The sequence below is a fragment of the Lissotriton vulgaris genome, unplaced genomic scaffold (genome assembly GCF_964263255.1).
Source record: "Lissotriton vulgaris unplaced genomic scaffold, aLisVul1.2 SCAFFOLD_1444, whole genome shotgun sequence".
In the NCBI taxonomy this organism is placed as follows: domain Eukaryota; kingdom Metazoa; phylum Chordata; class Amphibia; order Caudata; family Salamandridae; genus Lissotriton; species Lissotriton vulgaris.
The window spans coordinates 246,079-265,912 of NW_028246333.1; the positions used below are offsets into that span (position 1 = coordinate 246,079).

At 49.5% G+C, this 19,834-nt stretch overlaps 1 protein-coding gene across 2 annotated transcripts in view; it reads right to left on the bottom strand.

Annotated features, from left to right (window-relative positions):
- Positions 1-19,834, bottom strand: part of LOC147665980 (serine/threonine-protein kinase Nek4-like) — a 275,537-nt gene that overhangs the window by 101,222 nt on the left and 154,481 nt on the right. For both annotated transcript variants that reach the window (XM_086949353.1, XM_086949354.1), the window contains exons 8-10: positions 10,646-10,702; positions 9,781-9,906; positions 8,972-9,124 (exon numbers count right to left, since the gene is read on the bottom strand). In XM_086949353.1, coding sequence (XP_086805479.1) covers positions 8,972-9,124; positions 9,781-9,906; positions 10,646-10,702 — 336 coding nt within the window. The remainder of the gene's footprint in view (positions 1-8,971; positions 9,125-9,780; positions 9,907-10,645; positions 10,703-19,834) is intronic.

A 19,834-nucleotide genomic window follows, 5' to 3' on the forward strand; every position in this document is an offset into this window, starting at 1 on the left:
CCGCACTGCAAATCTGACCGCTCAACTGAGTGAATCTACTCACGTCTCAGCGCAACACCATTTTGGGTTACGGGCAACAATTGCTCGTTCCTCTTTACCATTCCACTGCGGGTCTCTCCGACCTTGTATTTGGCATCTAACTCAGGCATGTAGCTTAATGTCCTGATGATGATTCCGCTATTTTATATATGGGATCGAAACGTCGTCTACTCCTGGACACCTTAACACAATCATATGTATCATTTCAATGTGCTATGGTGTTTTTCTCCATTTATGCTTGTTAAATTGATGATTTATTTTCCAACCACTTAGCTATGCCTGAGCCTTTCTGTTTGTTCATACTCTGATTGATGCAGAGTTTGTGTTTCCACTTTATTACTGGGTCACAAATTCTCAAATATTAAAAATATTTCTGTCCGGCTGGCCAGTGCTATATACATTTCTTTGCATTTCTATATTTATTGCTTCTCTCCTATTCTTCTTTTGAGGGACCATTGTGTTTGAAGCATACTTGTACCCAAGGCCCCGGACCAATCATATTGGGTAAATAATATATATATCCCTATCCCATGCCAGAAAGGGTAGGGGTGGCTGTTGGGGGTGGTGGGGAATGTCACTGTCTGTAAACCATGAGTTAAAAGGCCTACCAAGCATGCTGTGGCTCTACTTTACTTAAAGCGTTTGAGAGCAGAGTCAACCTTGTTATCGTCAGCAGGTGTATCCATAAGGAATGTCTGCACATGTCCAGAAAAGCCTGTGGATCGAATCCATGCATGTTGGTGGAGCACCACACCAGTTGCCCACTGCTCGAACAAGCAATCAGTAGTAACAAGGCTAGCCGTAATTACATACTTAGCTTCATCCTGACCATCCTGAATTCTTTGATTTATGGAGGCCAGAAACTCCTCCAGGACTGTTGCTAGAAAGATCTCCCTGCCATGTCCCAGAGGGCATGAAAAGAAAAGCCTAACACTGACCAACCTCAATGGCAATCTGGCCAAAGAGGACATGTGCATCCCGAATGCCTAAATCCTTTTTGACTCCCTGTTCGTGGGGACCAGCTTAGGATTTAGTGGACCACCAAACTCTTAAGAGTAAAATCCTGCTTAAGAAAATCTGGTTTGCCAGGCGCCCATCTCTGGCATTGGGCCACTTGCCTGTTCACTGGTGGGAAAGTGCAAGGCTTAGCCCAGGTGCCCATAAGGATGTCAGTCTGGGAGTAAGGGCTCAGATGTGTCTGACCCTGGGTGCAATACCTCGGTATGGACATGTGTCTTCACTTCAACAGAAGGCAGCCGTACGTCTAGAACATCAGCCTCACTTCTAATCACAACAGCAAAACAAGCATTTGCAATGCAATAGGTCTCGCATTTACAGGAGTTTGAGCTGTTGACAATGCAAATGACAATGCCTTTTATTTTTGTTTTTAAACCATTAATAAGACATTTTCATTTACAATACCAATAGCTCAAACTTGAGTAAATGCGAGACCTATTGCATTGCAAATGCTTGTTGTGATCATTTGTTGTTGCTATCAATATCACATTGAATGTTACATAGACAGGAACCATTATATAAGAGCACATACTAAAAACACAGCAATTACAAATACATTCACACATCACAAAACGTTGCTATTCTGCCTTTAACTTACTTACTCTTATTTATTCCACGTTATGGTGAAAAAGACGAGTCTTTGTCACAGGTGACTAAAACCAATCAAGTAAGCTAAACCATATTTTTTTTTAGATGGAAAAAGCATGATTGTCCTGGATTGGCTGGCAGACCTCGTGTCAGCAGATAGGCTAGAGAGAAATTAATCTGGAAGCATGGTCATTTGATGTGGTGACACTGGTGTTTGAGCAGTAAAGCTGCCTTTGCCACACAAGTACTGTCTACTCCAGGAACCGACAAACACCTACAAAAAGACCGGAGGAGCCCAGTTAAAACTCCCCACTGAAATCCGAAACCCTTTGCCGAGCTGGCTCCTCGATTTACATTATATGCTTTATGGTATAAATGTATGTCAGCCAACCCTTCCGGAAATTGAATCATGGTCAAGACAGTCAGCTGTTGGTGGCTAGTTAACAAGGGCCCCCACTCACAAGCCCACACCCAGGTGGATTCCAGATACTACCCGCAATTAGTGCACGCTGGGGCTCGCAGAACTCTGGTTATGACAGTCCCGGCCATGGCAATGCCGAAGATCAAATAGTGAGTCTGCAATAAGGAGAACATGAACGAGTAGTTTATGGCACCGTGGAGCTATGGCGTGGTTTGCAATGTTTAATGGACACTCTGCCCTCCGACACGCGCAGAAGCTGGTAGGTTACACTGATGAACCACAGGATGATTTTCGGCGTTGTGAACTTTGTGTGTAATAAAAAACTAAAATTAAACATTACGCGAAAAACAAAAAGGTCGGTAAGTATTGATTAGGAGTAGTATTGTTAGCGAAAGAGGGCTAGCACAAAAAACAAGATAAAAATGCTTGTTGAAAAGGGAACAGCTTCTGAAAAATGTGTTTAAAACAAATTGCATCCGGATGGGCAGCATGGGGGTGGGAACATTTGGGAGGTGGCAGGAAGGCAAGAGAGCAGCTTGAGGTGAGTGCGGTGGGGAGGAAATTGATTTAAATAAAATGTGATCAAATGGCGGGGATTTCTCTCTGGTAAAGGTGGCAACCCCCACAGACTTGTAATGAGCCCGTAACAATGCAGCCAATTAGCAGGAGTTGGCTCGTGTCCACTGGGAGCATCAATTACCTCGAGTCAGTCGAGAGCTTTCCTATCCTTTGGGACTGCTTATCAGGAGAGAGGGACACCTCCACCGTCACTTTCGTCTCACGTGAATATCCGCTCCAGTCCCCCAGGCCAAAGATCACCAGCAGCTTAGGTAAAGGCAGAGAGGTAGAGGGGTCTGGAAACGCATGTGCCCACACTTACTGCAACAAAACAAGCGGGAGGCGGCTCAGGCGCAGCACGTCTTCCGGAGACATGCGCGTTCACAGTGCTGAATCGGCTCATGCACAGGCCAGTAGCTGCTCGTGCACAGCTCTATCTCCCTTGCCAGTTAACATGGTGACTATAGAACTCGCTGGCGGGAGCGCTTCGCGCTCCAACGCCAGCTCGACCTAATGAAGTACTCTCCTCCATTGGGGGTCCAATGGGTTAAATCAACCTGGCATCAGGGATATTATCAAGCCCACTGGCCTCCTGCAATTCCATGCATACAAGCTCATCATAATATGGAGGTAAATCATCGCCATCGTTGTCAGATGGTAGTAAACTCTGGTCCGAATCTGAGCCAAAAAGATGGAACCTCTGAGGAAGGCTCCATGGTAGAGCAGTGTTCTACTACATTCAGGATCCAGGTGCGCTGCAGTGTAGTCATAGCGTGAATTCAGTCGCGTTTAAAGCAGATTCATTCAAGATCGGACACTGGAGTTGGCAGGGGTTCAACCTCCGGAGTTGGCGACTTCAGGACCAGTATCAGTAACAATTTTTTACTGGTTTTTGCTTTTGTCTTCTTTTTCACAGCGACAAGAAAATTATACAATCTTGACAATGGATTTTTCGATAAAACAGCGTGCAAATGGATCTATATACAGTGATAGGAAGACAAAACATATATTACATTGAATTCATTCGCCTTAGTCTAAATGGGTTGGGCAGTCCTACTATATTTTCTAAGTAATGGGTCTCTTTAATGTCTACGACCTCTATACTAAAGAATTTCTACGTCCAAGGTTGTGAGGTCAGGGAGAAATTAAAGAGACCCAATACTTGGAAATCTAGTAGGACTGTCCAAGCGATTTACTCTTGCACACTGTTCTAAAAATCCGTTGTCAAGATTGTATAATTTTCTTGTCGCTGTGAAACAGAAAACAAATGCTAAAACCAGTAAAAAAATTCTTACGGATAAAATCACACTGAGTTTTGGTGTTCATAAACAGACATACGCATGATGGCTCTAACATGTGTTACTGACAATCAAAATGTATTAAATGTACTTAACTAACCAAATTTACCCGCACATAAAAGATAATCTGGGGTTGTAAATAGATTGTAGCATTCATATGGTCCAAGAGGTCTTTGTTCTTTGTCCTATTTGATTCCAGCCTCTTGGTCCTTAACTGAATCATTCCCCTTTTACATGACTGGATTGTTTTGAGGCGCTTGAGGAGGAAGGTGGTGGTGGTTCTGGCTTAGAGGCATTCCCGTAGTCAAGTCGACTGATGAGGGCTTGAGGGACGGTTCATCTGGTGTCAGGTGGGATCATCTGAAGTCTTTACAGAGCATTCTGAGGGTGTTGAAGCAGGTGGAGGCAACCAAGTTGACGGTCATCTTATGAAAAGATCGCTGTCGAGGACGATTCTGAGGTTGCGGGTGTGGGTGCTTGTCCGAGGGTGGACCACCATGGAGCGTTCCACGGTGCGGGAGGTCTTCCGAAGAGGAGAACTTTGGTTTTGTCGGTGTTGGGTTTGAGGCAGTTGGCTCTCACCCTGTCGGCGACGTCAGTCATGGTGTTTTGGAAGTTCACTCGGGTGATATCCGTATCTTTAGTGAGGGTGAGTATGAGTTGGGTGTCGTCTGAGTAGGAGATGATCTTGTTGAGACTGTGTGTCATGGGTGCCAGAGGAGTCATGTAGACAGTGTGGGGCTGAGTGAGGAGCCCTGGGGTGCGCCGCAGATGATGCTCATGGGGTCAGAGCTGTACAGTGGGAGGCGGATTCTCCAAGTGTGTCTGGTGAGAAAAGAGAATAACAGCTTGAGGGCGTTGCCCGTAGATACCGATGTGGTGAAGTCTGTGGATGAGAAGGTGGTGGGAGACGGTGTTGAAAGTCACAGACGGGTCGAGGATGATCAGGGCTGCTGACTCACCGTGGTCAAGGATGGCTCCAACATTGTCTGTGGCGGGTGGACTCTGTGCTGTGATTTGAGCGGAAGCCGGATTGGCATAATTGAGCAGGTAGTTGGATTACAGGTGGTGGTTGATGGCTTTCTCCAGTACCTTGGCTTGGAAGGGGAGGAGCGATATGGGGTGGTAGTTCTTGAGGTCGTTCGGTATGCTGTGGGTTTCTTCAGAAGGGGTTTGACTTTGGCGTGCTTCCAGGTTTCCGGGAAGGTGGCAAAGCTGGATGATGCTAGTGAGTGGGGTCTAATTTCTTTGTGTCAGAGGTGGAAGGCGTGGTGGGGGCAGGGGGCAGTCGGAGCTCCGGAATGGATGGAGGACATGATGGATGTTCTGGTTTCTGTGTAGAGAGGTGTCCAGTCTGTCAAGATGTAGGGCGGGATGCTGGTGGGATGAACAGGGAGGTCCAGCTACGGTGGTTGGGGTTCAAAGTTTTTGGAGATGTTGGTCATCTTAGTGTGGAAGAAGACAGGGAGTGAGTTGCAGAGGGAGTGGGAGGGCTGGATGGTGGTTTCGACGTTGGTTTGGGAGGAGAATTCTCTGACGATGTGGCATAGTTCCTTGGTGCAGTTAGTGGACTGGAGGCGGGTGGAGAATGCGGCTTCCTTTGCTTTTCTGATGGCATGGTAGTAGGATTTGAGGGCTGTCTTGAAAGTGATGTGGTCGCCTAGGTCTCTCCAGAGGTTTGCATTTGCGTTTTTCTGCTTTGAGTTCGGGGGTGAACCCTTTGGTGTGCTTGTTGGCTTTACTGTTGCTGAGGGCTTGGATGGGAACGATGGAGTTGGAGCTATTGGTGATCCATTCAGATAGGTGGGTGGTGACTTGATTGACGTCGTCTGATGTGTAGAAGGTGGTGGTGCAGAGGGTGATCGTCCACTGGGATTCGGAAATGGTGTTCCAGCTTCGGCAGGCGGTAGGGGGCGGTGTGACGGTGGCCTGTCGGGTGACAGCAATGATGAAATGGACGATGTAGTCTGTCCAGGTGAGCTCGGTTGTGTGGCTGAACCGGATCTTGTCGCTGGATGTGAAGATGGGGTCAAGAGTGTGGCTGGAGGTGATGTGCTTGGGGTTGGTGACGATCTGTTTGAGGCCCAGCATGTCCAAGGAGTCTAGCAGGGTGGCCGAGTTGGTGTGTGAGGGGTCTTCGAGGAGGAAGTTGAGTTCGCTGAGGAAGAGGTAATGTCTGGATTCTGAGGCGAGGAGGGCGAGGATTTCGGAATCTGTGTTGCGGGGAGAGGGCGGGGGTCGTGGTGGCCTGTAGGATACCTCTGACGGCTGAACTGGCGTTGAAGCTCAGGTGGTGTTCCATGTCAGGTGAAGGTGTCGATGGAGGTGGTGAGCCTGATGGTGCCCTTGCGGATAATGGCAATTCCTCCTCCGGGTCTGTGGATCATTTTGTAGCCCGTTGGTATGTTGAGGTCTGAGGAGTCCTTGAGCTAGGTCTCTGTTAGGAACACTATGTCTGGGGGCTGGTGGAGGTGATGGTGTCCCAGAGTTTGATGGCGTGCTTGGTCAGGGAGCAGACATTTAGTAGCATGCATAGTAGTTTTGGCTGGTTAGTGTTTGTGGGGCCCGTGGTTCCATGGAGTTGCAGGTGAAGTTGCAGGGATGCTCCTTTGGTGACTTTGGGTGAGTGGGTGCAGCAGAGGTCACTGCTGTGCCCTGGGTCCATTCCTCGGAGAGCTGAGCTGAATTAGCAGTGGACGGTCGGTGGGCCAAGGGTTCTGGCGCTTGGCACATTTGGGGTGCGTACAGGCTTGCCTTTGGCACGCCCTCGGTACACGGCTGGTATCAAGTAACCTTGGGTGGCGGGCGGGTCAGGGGTGAGGCCTAACGCACTAGTATTGTAGGTCGAGAGGAATGGCGGGTGAGCCATTTCCTAGCAACCGGTCGCGGTGGGCAGGTAGCTCAAGTGGCGAGGGAATCCGGGGCGGCAATCAGGTGGAGTTTCATGTCCCAGATGAGGCTTCAATGAGGCTCAAATGTCACACAGGAGAGTGGAGTCGGGCGACACAGGGGCATTGGGAAAACAAGCGCGCTAAAGATGCAGACTAATGCCTCCTGCTAAAGGTACTAAGAAGGTGAATAGGATGAGGCAAGAAGAGCCCCATTAGAGCAGGGATGCTTATCCAGTGCTTTGTTTAAATGGAGGAGTTGAAAACTTGCTGTCAGCATGGTAAAAGGTGCAATTATGGAGCATACTACATACGGTGTAGTTGGACAGCTCCTAACCAAGTAGCGATATGAGCGAGTCTGCACACTAAAATGTTATTCTTGGCTCAGCGGCCTCCTGCATGGAGCAGGGAAGTTGGCAGCGCTTAGGAGGCTGGTGACAATCTGGAAGAGCAACCTTAGAGCTTGGTCTACGACAGTGAAGAGGTTGAACTGAACAGAGGGTAAACGTGCTGCATCTGCCAAGAAGGCAGACAGAAACAGAGAGTGGGCAGGAATGGATGTGATAGACTTTAAGTAATGTATTGTATAAATCAGACAATGAACAACGTTTATAAATTCAGTTTCTAATTCACTAAAGGCTACAGCACAGATTTAAGCGATAAGTTCAAAGTTACAAGTTCATCAAGAAGGTCCTCAGTGAAGCTAAATGAAATGCTATCATGGTGATGTCATGGTGAGTTGTGCCAAAAAGCCCATAATCCTTTGTTCATAAATCAGTAATAACTAAGTTGTATTTCTTGTGCAAAGAATGATCCAGACATACTTTTGAAAGATCTGAACGTGACCGCTAAAAAGGACCATCAACGACGTTTCTAGTTCTACACGCGCACGCATTGAAAGAACATGATTGGAGAGCAAACACGTTTCATTCCTACAGGAACCACTTCAAGCCAATTCAGTATGATCGCTCAAATTCCTCAAGTGAAGTAGCTCTCTGGAATATTACATGGTGTGCTGGGTAAAAATATGTAAATATCTCATCCGGTGGTCCCCTGATCCATAGGAAGTTCAGTCTGACAACGCCCACGATTCTGTGAGACTCCAGTATCTGGTGGTCGCTGGTCTTTCTGCGAGTTGTGGGGGCTTCTTGTGAGAGTATGGATTTTGCTTTCGTACTTTAACCCAATTTCAATCTCTTTCTGTTGGTTCGTTTCTGCGGTTACTGTGTCGGTGTACTGTACTTAAAATGTATAATGCAATACCATTGTATGTAAAATGCGGGCCTGACCTGCCACTTGCAATCATCACAGAGTAGTGGTTTGCATGCTCAAGAAAGGTGTGCCCAAAACAGCGTATTGCCTCACACAGGGGGGGGGGGGGGGGGGGGGGGGGATGACCAATTCAAGGAAATGTGACTTAGGGTTAACAAAGAATAATCACACAAGGGAACGGTGTCCGATCAGTGTAATGTGATGCACAGCCAGTCCTTCATACATGGGAAAGAGTACATGAGGTTATTATGGTGGGAAGAGTGGCCTGTTGGGGGTGCGGGATGGTGGCCGAAAGAGACTTTATGCCTAAATCGGCTCCGGGACCCTGGCTAACTTACAAAACAGAAGACAGACAGTCTGTGCAGCATCGAAATATTCACTATCTGTGCACAGTGCCAAAAGGCAGATACCCAGCGCTAGAATTCTGTCCGATCTATTGAGCCGCTTCTTTCACTGAACCTTCCCTCTCTCCCACCACCCCAACAGAGCATTGTAACTGCTAAGAAAACAGACTCCCACTTACTGTAACACACATGTAGATAGCTGCTACGTTCTGGGAGGCAAAGTTTGAATCTCTGCTTCATTGGCTCCTCGTATCCTGCTCCATGCCTGGCCACCTAACAGTGGAGGCTTTCAGAGCCCTCAAGCCGGACCTCCCCAGCTTACAGCGACAGCAGATCGCGACCCGGCATAAAGAAGAAGCTGAACGTATTGTTAAACCATTAACTTGGGTAACAGAGGAATATAAGGAGTACAGAAACAGTGGGCAGAGGGCAGTATGCTATGTTCACACATTCTGTCACCCCGGTATTGAAAAAGTTCAACAAGTTGTTAATATTTCAAATGTCTTGTACTTATACTGAAGATCTGAGAACCCCAATGATACAAACCTTTGAAGCCACAACTTCAGCACTTTTTGAGGAACTGCTGGAGTCACAGACTGCACGAGAATGCTCGTCAGCATTGCTGCGGGTCTTCCGTACTCCGACTCGTTTCACGTTGAGGGGCGGTGAAGGCAGTGGTCTTGGGGAAACTGCATCGAACTAAAGAAGAGAACAATATGGCCTTAAGAGGCATAGTTTTCAATATGTGCATTGTCTTCATCAGATGTTCTGATAAGTTACTTAACTGATATTTCTAATCAAGGAGCATTTTTCCAAATTCATCTACTACATAGAGGCCGCTCACTTGCGTCATTAATAGCGTCCTACACCTAAAGCTTTGGTTAAAGGTTTCACAGGGTCTATCCCACTTGGCTAAAAAAAGCTCATAATGGGAATTGGGGAACTGAGGAATGCACAAAGCTTGCACAGTTGAGGAAATCTATTTGGAGTCTGGTCTGAAGTCAAAACTGCGAATGTGTAAGCAGCAGTATTAAGATTTACTCTTGCTTTGGAGCAAGGAATAGAGGATTCATGGGCAATGCTGATCCTTACGGAGTTTAAAAACCAGATGGTAGAGGGGTGCGGCTTGGCAGCTACGACGGCACAGGCGGTTTGATGGAGCTCTTGTACCAACAAGCCCCATAAATCCTTAAGAGATTTCTTGTTGAGGAACTTCCTATGCTTCAAGGAGTGCAGACGCAGCCCCCTGTGAACACATAGTGAATATTCGGTATGGCTGTCAGAAGAACACCAACAAGAAACTCCTACTCTAATACAAGCAATAGACTATTTTTCTGATGAACAGAAAAGGTTACCTTGTCAGAACGTTGCTCTTCTTGCTCCTTCATCTTCTGCCTTCGCTGCCGGGAGATGGAGGGCTCACACTCAGAACTGTTTGGTTGTATCGTAGGAGTGGTCTTTTCCGTCTGTAAAATCCCATCCTAGAATAACGGACGACAGACAGCTGTTATCAGCCTTGCGCATCGGTTCCTGACAATCCGAGCTCTGCAGTGATGGATATTTACTGTCGGCTAATCCGTCAGAAGCATTCTTTGTGGACTTTGCGAATTCATGTAAACTCTACCGGCCATTCTTTGATTGATAAAAAGGATGCTCAGGTCCAACAACATAAAAGAAGCTGAGGCTTCTCAGAAACAGATTTCCTTGGCCACCATCGCTACAGAAATCAAGAGTAAAGGGCTATGCTTGGACATGTCAATACAAAGCGACGGGTCAAGTAGGACTGAAAAAATAGAACACCCCATAAAATCTCCAGCACATGAGAAATGCATGAAGAGAAGGAACACAGACCAGAATCAATACCTGAACATACTTTAGTGGATTCTGAGGTGAAATCATATACAGTATTGTTTGAAGATGACCAAAGGCACATCAATTGATATATGGCCGCCAGAAAAACTATCTGGCACAGCAACTATTAACAAGGATATGCACTATACAGAGAGCGTGAATTACAGGATCCACCACTGTTACACAAAATTAACGAGCTGTGCCAAACTTTCAACTGGAAATGGGCTGCCTTTAGGTTCTATTTTCATGTTTCTAAGAAAGTATAAGGCAAAGTACTGTTCCTTGTGGACCAATGCTGGACACCCTTGCACTAGAAGTAGCTACATCTCCTCATTCAAACATATAAGTAAAACCGTAGTCTGAACTTACTGGAATTAAGAAGGGAACAAAAGGTTCCAGCAGCTTCTCGGTGGAGTCCATCTGCTCCTGTACAGAAAGGAGAGACAGCCGTCAGGTTGCACATCAAGAACAGACAGTGCTGTCATCAAGAACAGGACAACACTCAAACAGCAATCAACAAGCACAAAGGGAAACTCTTTTTGCAAGAAAAGTGTGGATTTCATCTGACGTTTCTTCAATATGGACCAATGGGAGCAGCAGTCACAAGCAAAGTTGGACAAAACCCGCTGCCCAACATGTAACATAGTAAAGGCATCCCTCCATCGGCCACAACACAATACACTGGCCCAGCTACAATACTGTCTTCAATTGCTGAGATCATCAATCTAGCAGTCAATCTGATTCTGAATACCTCTCTGCAAAAGGGCGGGTACCAGACAGCAGGAAAGATGCTAAAATTCTTCCCCTACTGAAGAAATCTTCGGCAGATCCAGGGGTAGCCTCTAACTATAGGCCGATATCGCTACTGCCGTTCTTCTCCAAAGTCTTGGGAAAATACATGAATCTAGTCTTGTCAGAATATGTGGAAACTACCCATGTACTCCATGATAGTCAGTCTGGATTCAAAACCAATCTCAGTACAGAAACAGCCCTATTCGAAGTCTGAGAAACCATCAAAGAGACACTTGACAAAGGGGGAATGCAGTGCGGATATTAATAGACCTTTACGCAGTCTTTGATACCGTGCCCCACGATCGGCTCCTGCAGGGTCTCTGGGAGTGCGGGGTCGGGGGCACGGTATTCAAATGGTTCGCTTCTTTTCTGGGAGACCGTCAGCAAACAATTTGGTCCCCTGCTTCATGCGGCTCCCATGAAGGTTGGGGTCCCGCAGGGATCTATTCTGAGCCCGTCCCTTTTCAATATCCATATGCCCCCCCTCGCACTTTTAGCTGAGGTACATGGGGCTAAAATAGTATCATATGCAGATGATACTCAACTGCTGTTCACTTGTGATAAAGGCGCCGATTTCAGAGGCGGCAAAATTAACACCTGTCTGATGGAAGTCTTCTCCTGGCTAAGGCGGAACCAATTAAAGTGTAACTCAGAAAAATCTGAGATTATCTTCGTGGTTGACCGCCATGTGAAGCGCGGCACCAGTGGTGGCCTCAGGATATGTCCCTCCCACAGCTTCAGTGAGCATTGTGAAGAATATAGGGGTCAAGTTAGAGTCCAATTTATCCATGAAGGTGCAGATCCAAACAGTCACCGGCACCTGTTTTGGCATGCTACAGATGTTAAAAAACGTTCTACCCCTGCTGCCGGTCAAGTATAGGAAGACGGTAGTCCAAGCCTTAATTGTATCTAGGCTGGATTTCATCAACATCTTGTACCTGGGTTTACCGGAGTACTTAATCGCCTGCAGGTGGTTTAGAACGCTGCAGCCAGAGCAATTCTCATGATGGGACCCAGAGCACGTGTGTCCATCCATCTGAAGGCCCTGCACTGGTTGCCGGTCCAGAAGAGGATTCAGTTTAAAGCTCTGGTTCTGGCTTTCAGGGCCCTCAATGATACTGGACCCGTAAATAGTAGGAAGAGGGTCCAGCACTCTGTGCCGTATAGAGCCCCAAGGTCCTCAGTGCGGTCTTTGATGTCCATCCCCAAGTTTGCCCGCTTCCGCGTGGGCGGTCGCTCCTTTCAAGTGCTGCCCGCCGCTTATGGAATTGTCTGCCACTGTTCCTTAGGCAGGTCCAGGATTTGCTTACTTTCAGCAAAAACCTGGCTGATTCAGCAATAGTTTCTCGGTCTTTGGCTCTGTTGCCTGCCTAGTGGTCCTTCAGCGCCGGGACACTGTGGAGTAGCCACGCGCTTTTTAAGTACCTATTTACATTACATTTACATTACTCAACAGCCATCAGCTCACAATCAGTTTTCATCAAAGTAGTTTTGCCCACTCCCAGGTCTACAACTGCATGTACTCAGCAGTGTCACTTCTTAACTTTCCAACCTCTACAATTTACTTTCCGCATTCTCCCTCTGTAGTCTAAAGCAGAGGTACTGGTCACAGACCCTTCTGGGAAAGGAAGACTAGTTGAACAGGATTCATCAAAGACAACCCTAGACACATTCATGCATACAGATGCGATTCAGTATTAGGAAGGGACGCCCTAAACAAACCCCTTCCTAATAGCAAACTGCACACCCATTTTGCGATTCGGGAGCAGGTTACGGAATCGTAAAATCTGGTTTGCTGCACCAGAAAAGCATTTTCTTGCAGTTGCAAACAACCGATTCTGCGAATCGTCCGTTTGCTAAGGCAAAAAATGCTTGACGCATCTGGCCCTTTATCCTACGGGCCACAAGAGAAACACCGAACCGGTGCTATGAAAATTATAAAATTGCCATATATCCGGATTACACCAGGCTGGTTCAGGAGCAAAGAAAAACCTTCTTGGGAGTGGATCAAAATCTCTGCTCCATGCACCTGCAGGACATGTTTACTTTACCCTGCCAAGCAGAAGGTGATTACACTGGGAAGGGCCCATTTTTTGAGACTCCGGAGTTGCAAAAAAGGAATGTTTAGGAATCGCCATTTTAATAGCGATTTCTACATTCATAGGCTTTTGAGAGTCCTTAATTGCAATTCCTTAATAATCGCAATTAAGGACTCACAAAAGCTTGCCTTGATGCTTGTGCCTGTTGGTTTGTTGTAAGTTACTGCATGCAGTATATGTTGAGTATGAGAGGCACATGCAGTGGCCAGGAAACAGGCGAGTGAAGTATCACTGGGACAATGAAAATTACATTTGTTAGCTGGAATGTAAAGGGGCCTGGGCACATGTATAAAACCGCTATAGAATGCTCTTGTTCCTCCAGAGGCACCACGTCTCAGTGGTTTGCCTACAAGAAACCCACCTAGATGGTGCGGGAGCCAATAAGGTAGCGAAAATATGGAGGGGCCAGATCTTTCACTCATCCTACTCTACATACACTATGCAAGTGGAATCCAAGTGGCCCCGGGCACATCATTCGTCTTACAGTATATGGAAGCGGTTATAAACAGCAGATACATCCTACTCAGGGCAAAACTGGACGGGCAAGATATGGTTACCCTTAATATCTAGGCACCGAATATGGATGATCCTGGAATTGAACCAGTCCATATAAGACGTACTAATCACAGACCTAGACACCCGCTCCTCTGGGTGGGGGACTTTAATTGTGTACTAGACCCTGATCTGGACAGGCACCCCCCCCTCGACAAGGCACCAAGCCACGAATGACAGAGGCTCCGAGAGGTGATTGGAAACCTAGCAATATGAGACATATGGAGAGACAGACACCCGACTCAGAGGCTGTACACCTGCCACTCTTCCACCCATGGCACGCACAGTAGACTGGACGGGTTTTAGTCTCCGAGACCCAGGCTGGCCTAAATGCTGAAGTGACCCACTTGACTAGTTTCCTCTCTGATCACTCTCCAATTCGCTGAGTGGCCCGTTGGGGTCCCCCTGCCCACCTTCCTAGGACGTGGCAAAAGCAGTTGGATATTCTAGAAGACCAGGTTGGAAAGGAGCACATATCTCATGTCCTGACTGACTATATGACAATGACCTGGGAAGGGGCAAAAATCACTAGAGCCATAGAATGGGAGGTACTAAAAGCTGTGGTACGAGGGGCCTAAATGGGGCGGACATGCGGAGGCCGCAGGCAATTGGAGCGAGACCTCGAGGGAGAGGAATCGAAATTCGAGGAGGCACAGGCCTCGGACCAGGCTGACCTAACTGCCAGGGTCCGAGAGTGGTATATAGGTGCATGCAGAAATGGCATATTAGACAAGTACACACTCCGTCAGCCTCGAGGGGGACAGGTCAGTACGGCTTTTGGCAAGGATCCTCCGCAGAGAGCAGACCCCAGCGCCAATTATTGCTCTCTATACACCAACGGGTGAGGTAGCATACACTAGGTCTGCAATCCTTTAGGTCCTCCAACGACACCTACAGACAGTACATGCTGCGGCCCCGGCAGTAAGAGAGGATCGTGAAGTCCCGTACTTACGGGCCTTGAACCAGACGCGCCTACCCGTGTAGGCTTTGGAGGAGCTCGAAGCACAGCTGACCATTGAGGAAATACAAGGAGCATTACTCGGTCTCAGTTCCCACCCGAATTTTACCGCATATATTTGCCACTGTGACACAGGCCCTGCTGCAGGTGTACACGGAGGCCTTCGATCGTGTACTCTTCCCCCTCTCATGAGGCAAGGTGAAATCTGCATGATACTAAAACCGAGTGGCGACAGCTGAAACCCTGCCTCTTATCGTTCGCTTACCATGATCAATACACATACTAAAATACTATGCGAACTCCTTGCCACTCGCCTTGCCAAGCATATGCCACACGTTATACATGAGGACCAATGCGGCTTCATACCTGGACGCCGCACTGACTTGAAAATGCGACGGCTAACCCACATTATGCAGAAAGTGAAACACTGGGACGCTGAGCTCGCTCTTGTGTTAATAGACCTAGTAAAAGCATTCAACACAATCGACTGGGGTTACCTGCTTGAGGTCCTTCGACCGCGGGGTTCGGGGCCCATTTCTGCCGCTAGGTTAAAACACTCTAAACAGAGCCATGTGCGTGAGTGCGGGGGGTAAGGCCCGCTCAGAGGAGTGGAATTTGTGGCGGGAGGAGATGAGCCAGTGGGGTATCAGGGTGAGAGACACAACCCATGTGATCTCCTTGTATGCGGACAATGCTCTCTTCTATGTGGCATCTCCCCGGGAGGTCCTGACTAGGTTCCTGCAGCACTTGGAGCAGTTTGGTAAGGTTTCTGGGCTGCGGCTCAACCGCAGCAAATCTCAGATTTTTCCTCTGGCTCGCATGGCTACACTGCCATTTTCTTTCACTTTCATGTGCGTGCTTATTAGATGTTTATTTGTCAATCTAGTGCAGAGTTCTTCAATCTGTGGGGCGCGCCCCGGGGGGGCACAACACCATCTTCGGGGGAAGGGGGGCACTCCACACTAAGATTTTACCTTTGTTGGGCCTTTACTGTCTCGAGGCGTCGCAAGTCTTCACCCATTTCAAATAAGAATTTTTTATTAACGAGCTCCGGTAACAGAGGGTTGGAGGGGGAGGGATATGCAACATGGGCGAGTAAATTATGCAGCAAGAAAAGAAAATGATGCTACACAATGCGGCACATTTTGTAGTAGTCTTACTTTATATTTCGTAAATTTTAATCTTAGTATGCTGTTTAGGTATCAGTTGCACTTCGTTAGTACCAGTTTAATACCCAAATATAGCAAGGAGCATCGGCGGGTCCAAGGGAGAACGAGGAAGGGCAACGTGTCACGTTAGCTGGAGCGTGTCAATGTCCGTGTTGGAGTGGCAATGCCCTTCCACCCATCCTCCCGCACAACCTGCCCCCCACCCTCTGCCGCCCGACGACGACGGCAAGGCTTGTTGAAAATAAATATTTACCACAATCATACGTTGTTACCCGTGAACGTTATTTGATTGCCCTAGCCTGTGAGCAATATTATTTCCCAGTGCCTTTATCCCCTTATCCCTTTACATTTCACCTGTAGTTGTGTGACTGGTGTTCCCACTATCCTGCGGCAGTTTGCGCCTCTTTAGTTTCCCCTGCACCCAAATGTGCTGCATTATACAGCATAATTTGCCGTTTTTTTGCCGCATAATTTAGCCCAAGCCATAGTTGCTGCTTAGTTATCTTATGCAAATAACAACCATTGACAAAGCCTAAAGACCAGACTTATTGTCAGTATGCTGCTACTTCTTGTATCATATATCTCAATGCAATGACAGAAACAGCAAACTACAAATGGGGTGGCACACTAAGGTAAGCACCGATTTTTGTGCACGTAATTTAAGCCACGCAGCTGGCGTTATCCTTTTTATCTAGTTTTCGCTGCTGTACTGTCACTGTCCCTCACATTTTAGGAAATGAAGGTGTTATATGGGGTGTTGGACAGGCCTCATGGATGGCCCGATCCCTCCCCGCATGGCGGGGCACGGACCTCTGCTCCTCCTGCTTCCTAGACAAGAACTATCCCGGCAACCCACCGGGGCAACCCACGGCCTGTCCCCGACGGAACCCCAACTCCGGAACACCCCGGTATCGGCTGGCCCGGACCCCTTCCAGAACCACTGTCCTCGGCCCAGCCGCCATCTTGGACACTACACGACCAGGCCGCTTGGCCTCGGATCGACCTCAACCTCGGGCCGGGCCAGGCCCCGACATCGAGGCACCAGCATCCGCCCAGGGGGTGAAGAGACCACTTGGCAGGTCAATGGCAGAAGGAGTGTCAATGGCTCCCCTCCGCCAGGTGTCGATCGCCCCCAGCCTCCCCGGGCGCTGGCTCCACCCCCCTGCTGGGTGTCTGGACTCCCTCATCCCGGACCTCCCGACCTCCAAGTGCGAGGGTCCGGACATCAAAGGGTGCCAGACCTATAACTGGGGCAGCTCCAGAGCAGGAAGGCAGTTGTATCCTGGAGTCGAGAGACACCGAGACGAACTCATCCTTGGAGGCCTGCTGGCGCTGCCGCGGCCCCTCTTTGTGAACCACCTTCGTAGCCTGCTGGCGCTGCCGCTGCCCTCCTCATCGTGAACCATCTTCGTAGCCTGCTGGTGCTGCCGCGGCCCTCCTCATCGTGAACCATCTTCGTAGCCTGCTGGCGCTGCCGCGGCCCTCCTCATCGTGAACCATCCTCGAAGCCTGCTGGCGCTGCCGCGGCCCTCTTCATCGTGAATCATCTTCGAAGCCTGCTGGCGCTGCCGCGGCCCATCCTTGCGAACCCTCCAGCTCGAGGATTGTGAGCTCCATCTCTTGCTGTGCTGTACCGGACCGGTACTCAGACTGTCCCGCTACCCTTTTTCCCCAAAGAGACTAGAATTGACGGGATCCTCGTATCCTGGTCCTGCTGTATCGCTTATCACCTTGCCTCAAGATATATATAAAAGTGTGCCGAACTCATCTCTGTGTGGTGTCCATCTGTGGGGGGGGAAGTTACCTGTCTGTACGATTACCGGAGAGGGCCCTCACTGGAGGCCTCTCCCCCTGTACTCCGCCGACCCTCCGGGTCTCCGTCTAACATTGGTGGCCAGCGGCGCGATCCGAGCCGACGCATAATCGTACAGAGAGTAACTCACCCCACGACACACAGCCACCATGACGACAAAAGAGAGTGGAACAACCGAAAAATTCCTGATGGAGAAGCTAGACGAATACAGCCACAAGGAACTGAAACAATTCTGTATAGAACTAGGCATTGCTACCACAGGACTGAGCACGAAAGATGACCTCAAACACGCCTTAGAATCTTGGGTGGAGACGGAAACACCCTTACCCCAAAATCAAAGCCTTGAGAATACCGAAGCAAGTACCGCTCCCACAGAAGAAAGAAGACCGGGCCTCTCGTCCGAGGAGGCCCGAGAACGAGAAAAGAGCAGGCTCCACGAATTGGAACTGGCTCGACTTCGCTTAGATGGAGAACTCAAATTGGCAGAACAAAAAATAACACTGGAACACTTACGGCTCCGAGAGGAGCGAGAAGAAAAAAAGAGTCAGAGGGAGCTGGAAGAGAAAAGACTAGCCTACGAGCATGAGCGCAACTTGAAGGAACTAGAAATTCGGAGGCAGAACAAAGACCTTGGAGTCTCCGGGCACCAGACCCCTCCTGCTCCTACAGACCCCAAGGTCCACATCCCCAAGAATGTCGTCAGGGAATATTACCGGAACGATGATATCCAGCAGTGGTTTAAAGCCTACGAAGTAGCCATGACCTCCCACAGAATCCCACGGAGCGACTGGGGAGCCGGGTTATGGGGGAGGTTCGTCAACGAAGGGCGAACTGCTGCAACTGCCCGACCATCAGATGACATCCTACAACCACATGAAGGCCGCCCTCCTCGCTCGGTATGGGCTGACGCCCGAGATGTACCGCCAGAGGTTTCGAGACTGCAAAGGAATCCCGGGTACAACTTGGGTGGAGTACGTGAACTTCTTTAGCCGAGCCTTCGAGGGATGGATCAAGGGCAGCCAGGTGACCACCTATGAGCAGTTATTCGACCTTATTGTGTGGGAGCACCTCTTCAATAATTGCTTCGTCGAACTCAGGCAGCACCTCCTTGACAGTAAACTGACTGAACCTCGGAAACTCGCCCTCGAAGCAGACCGATGGGAGAGCACACGAGTTCCTCGAAGCTGGCCCAGCGAACAGAACAGGGCCTCCCAAGGGCCCCACCGCCCCCGGGGGGGAGGAGGAGGCCAGGGTCGGGGCAGAGACACCGTCCCGGCGGCCACCACCAACAACACCCCGCCCCCGGCCGGGAGAGGGAGCCCTCCAACGCGACCAGGATTCCGCGCCAACGTTACCTGCCACCGATGCCAACGACCCGGGCACTACGCCAATGACCCCAACTGCCCGAGAAACCAGAGTCCCATGCCCCGCCAGGTCGCTGCCGCCGCCCTATGGGAAGAACCGGCCCAAGAAGACACCGAAGAGTACGAGCCGTACCAGCCTGAGTGGGAACCCGCCGCCATGTCCCTGGTCTGTCTAGGGGAAAGGGACATGGTTCCGCGGGCACCCCTCCCCGCCAACACGCAGAAGTACAGCCAGTGGGTCACCATTAATGGACACCGGGCTGAAGCCCTCCGTGACACAGGGGGCAGCGTGACCGCAGTCCGCTGCCATCTGGTGACCCCTGACCAGATCTTACCAAATGTACTTTGTCCAGTGCGGTCGGCCGACTACTCCGAAAGCCTGTGCCAGATGGCCTGCGTCCCCTTCGAGTGGGGAGGGGTGTCCGGCATACTAAAAGTGACTGTCCGCGACGATGCTCCAGTAGACTGCCTCCTGGGGAACGACCTCGAAAGTTCCCCCTGGTCCGCCGTTGAGCGAAGGGAGCACCTGGGGATGCTGGGCCTCCCTGAATGGGTCTGCGTAACGACCCGGTCCATGGCCGCCCGCGCCATCTCCAGCACCGAAGAACAGGAGTGGCCAGAACCCCCGCCGCCGATCGTCACCGAAGAAACGACCCCGGAGCCCGGTCCCCCGGAGTCCAGTGAGGAAGAACGTGATCGGCCCCGGGACCTCCCAGAGCTAGCCCAGTGGCGTCAAGAGGGTGTCCCTACTCAAGAACAATTCAGACAGGAGCAAAGAACGTGTCCCTCCCTCGAGGGACTCCGACAGCAA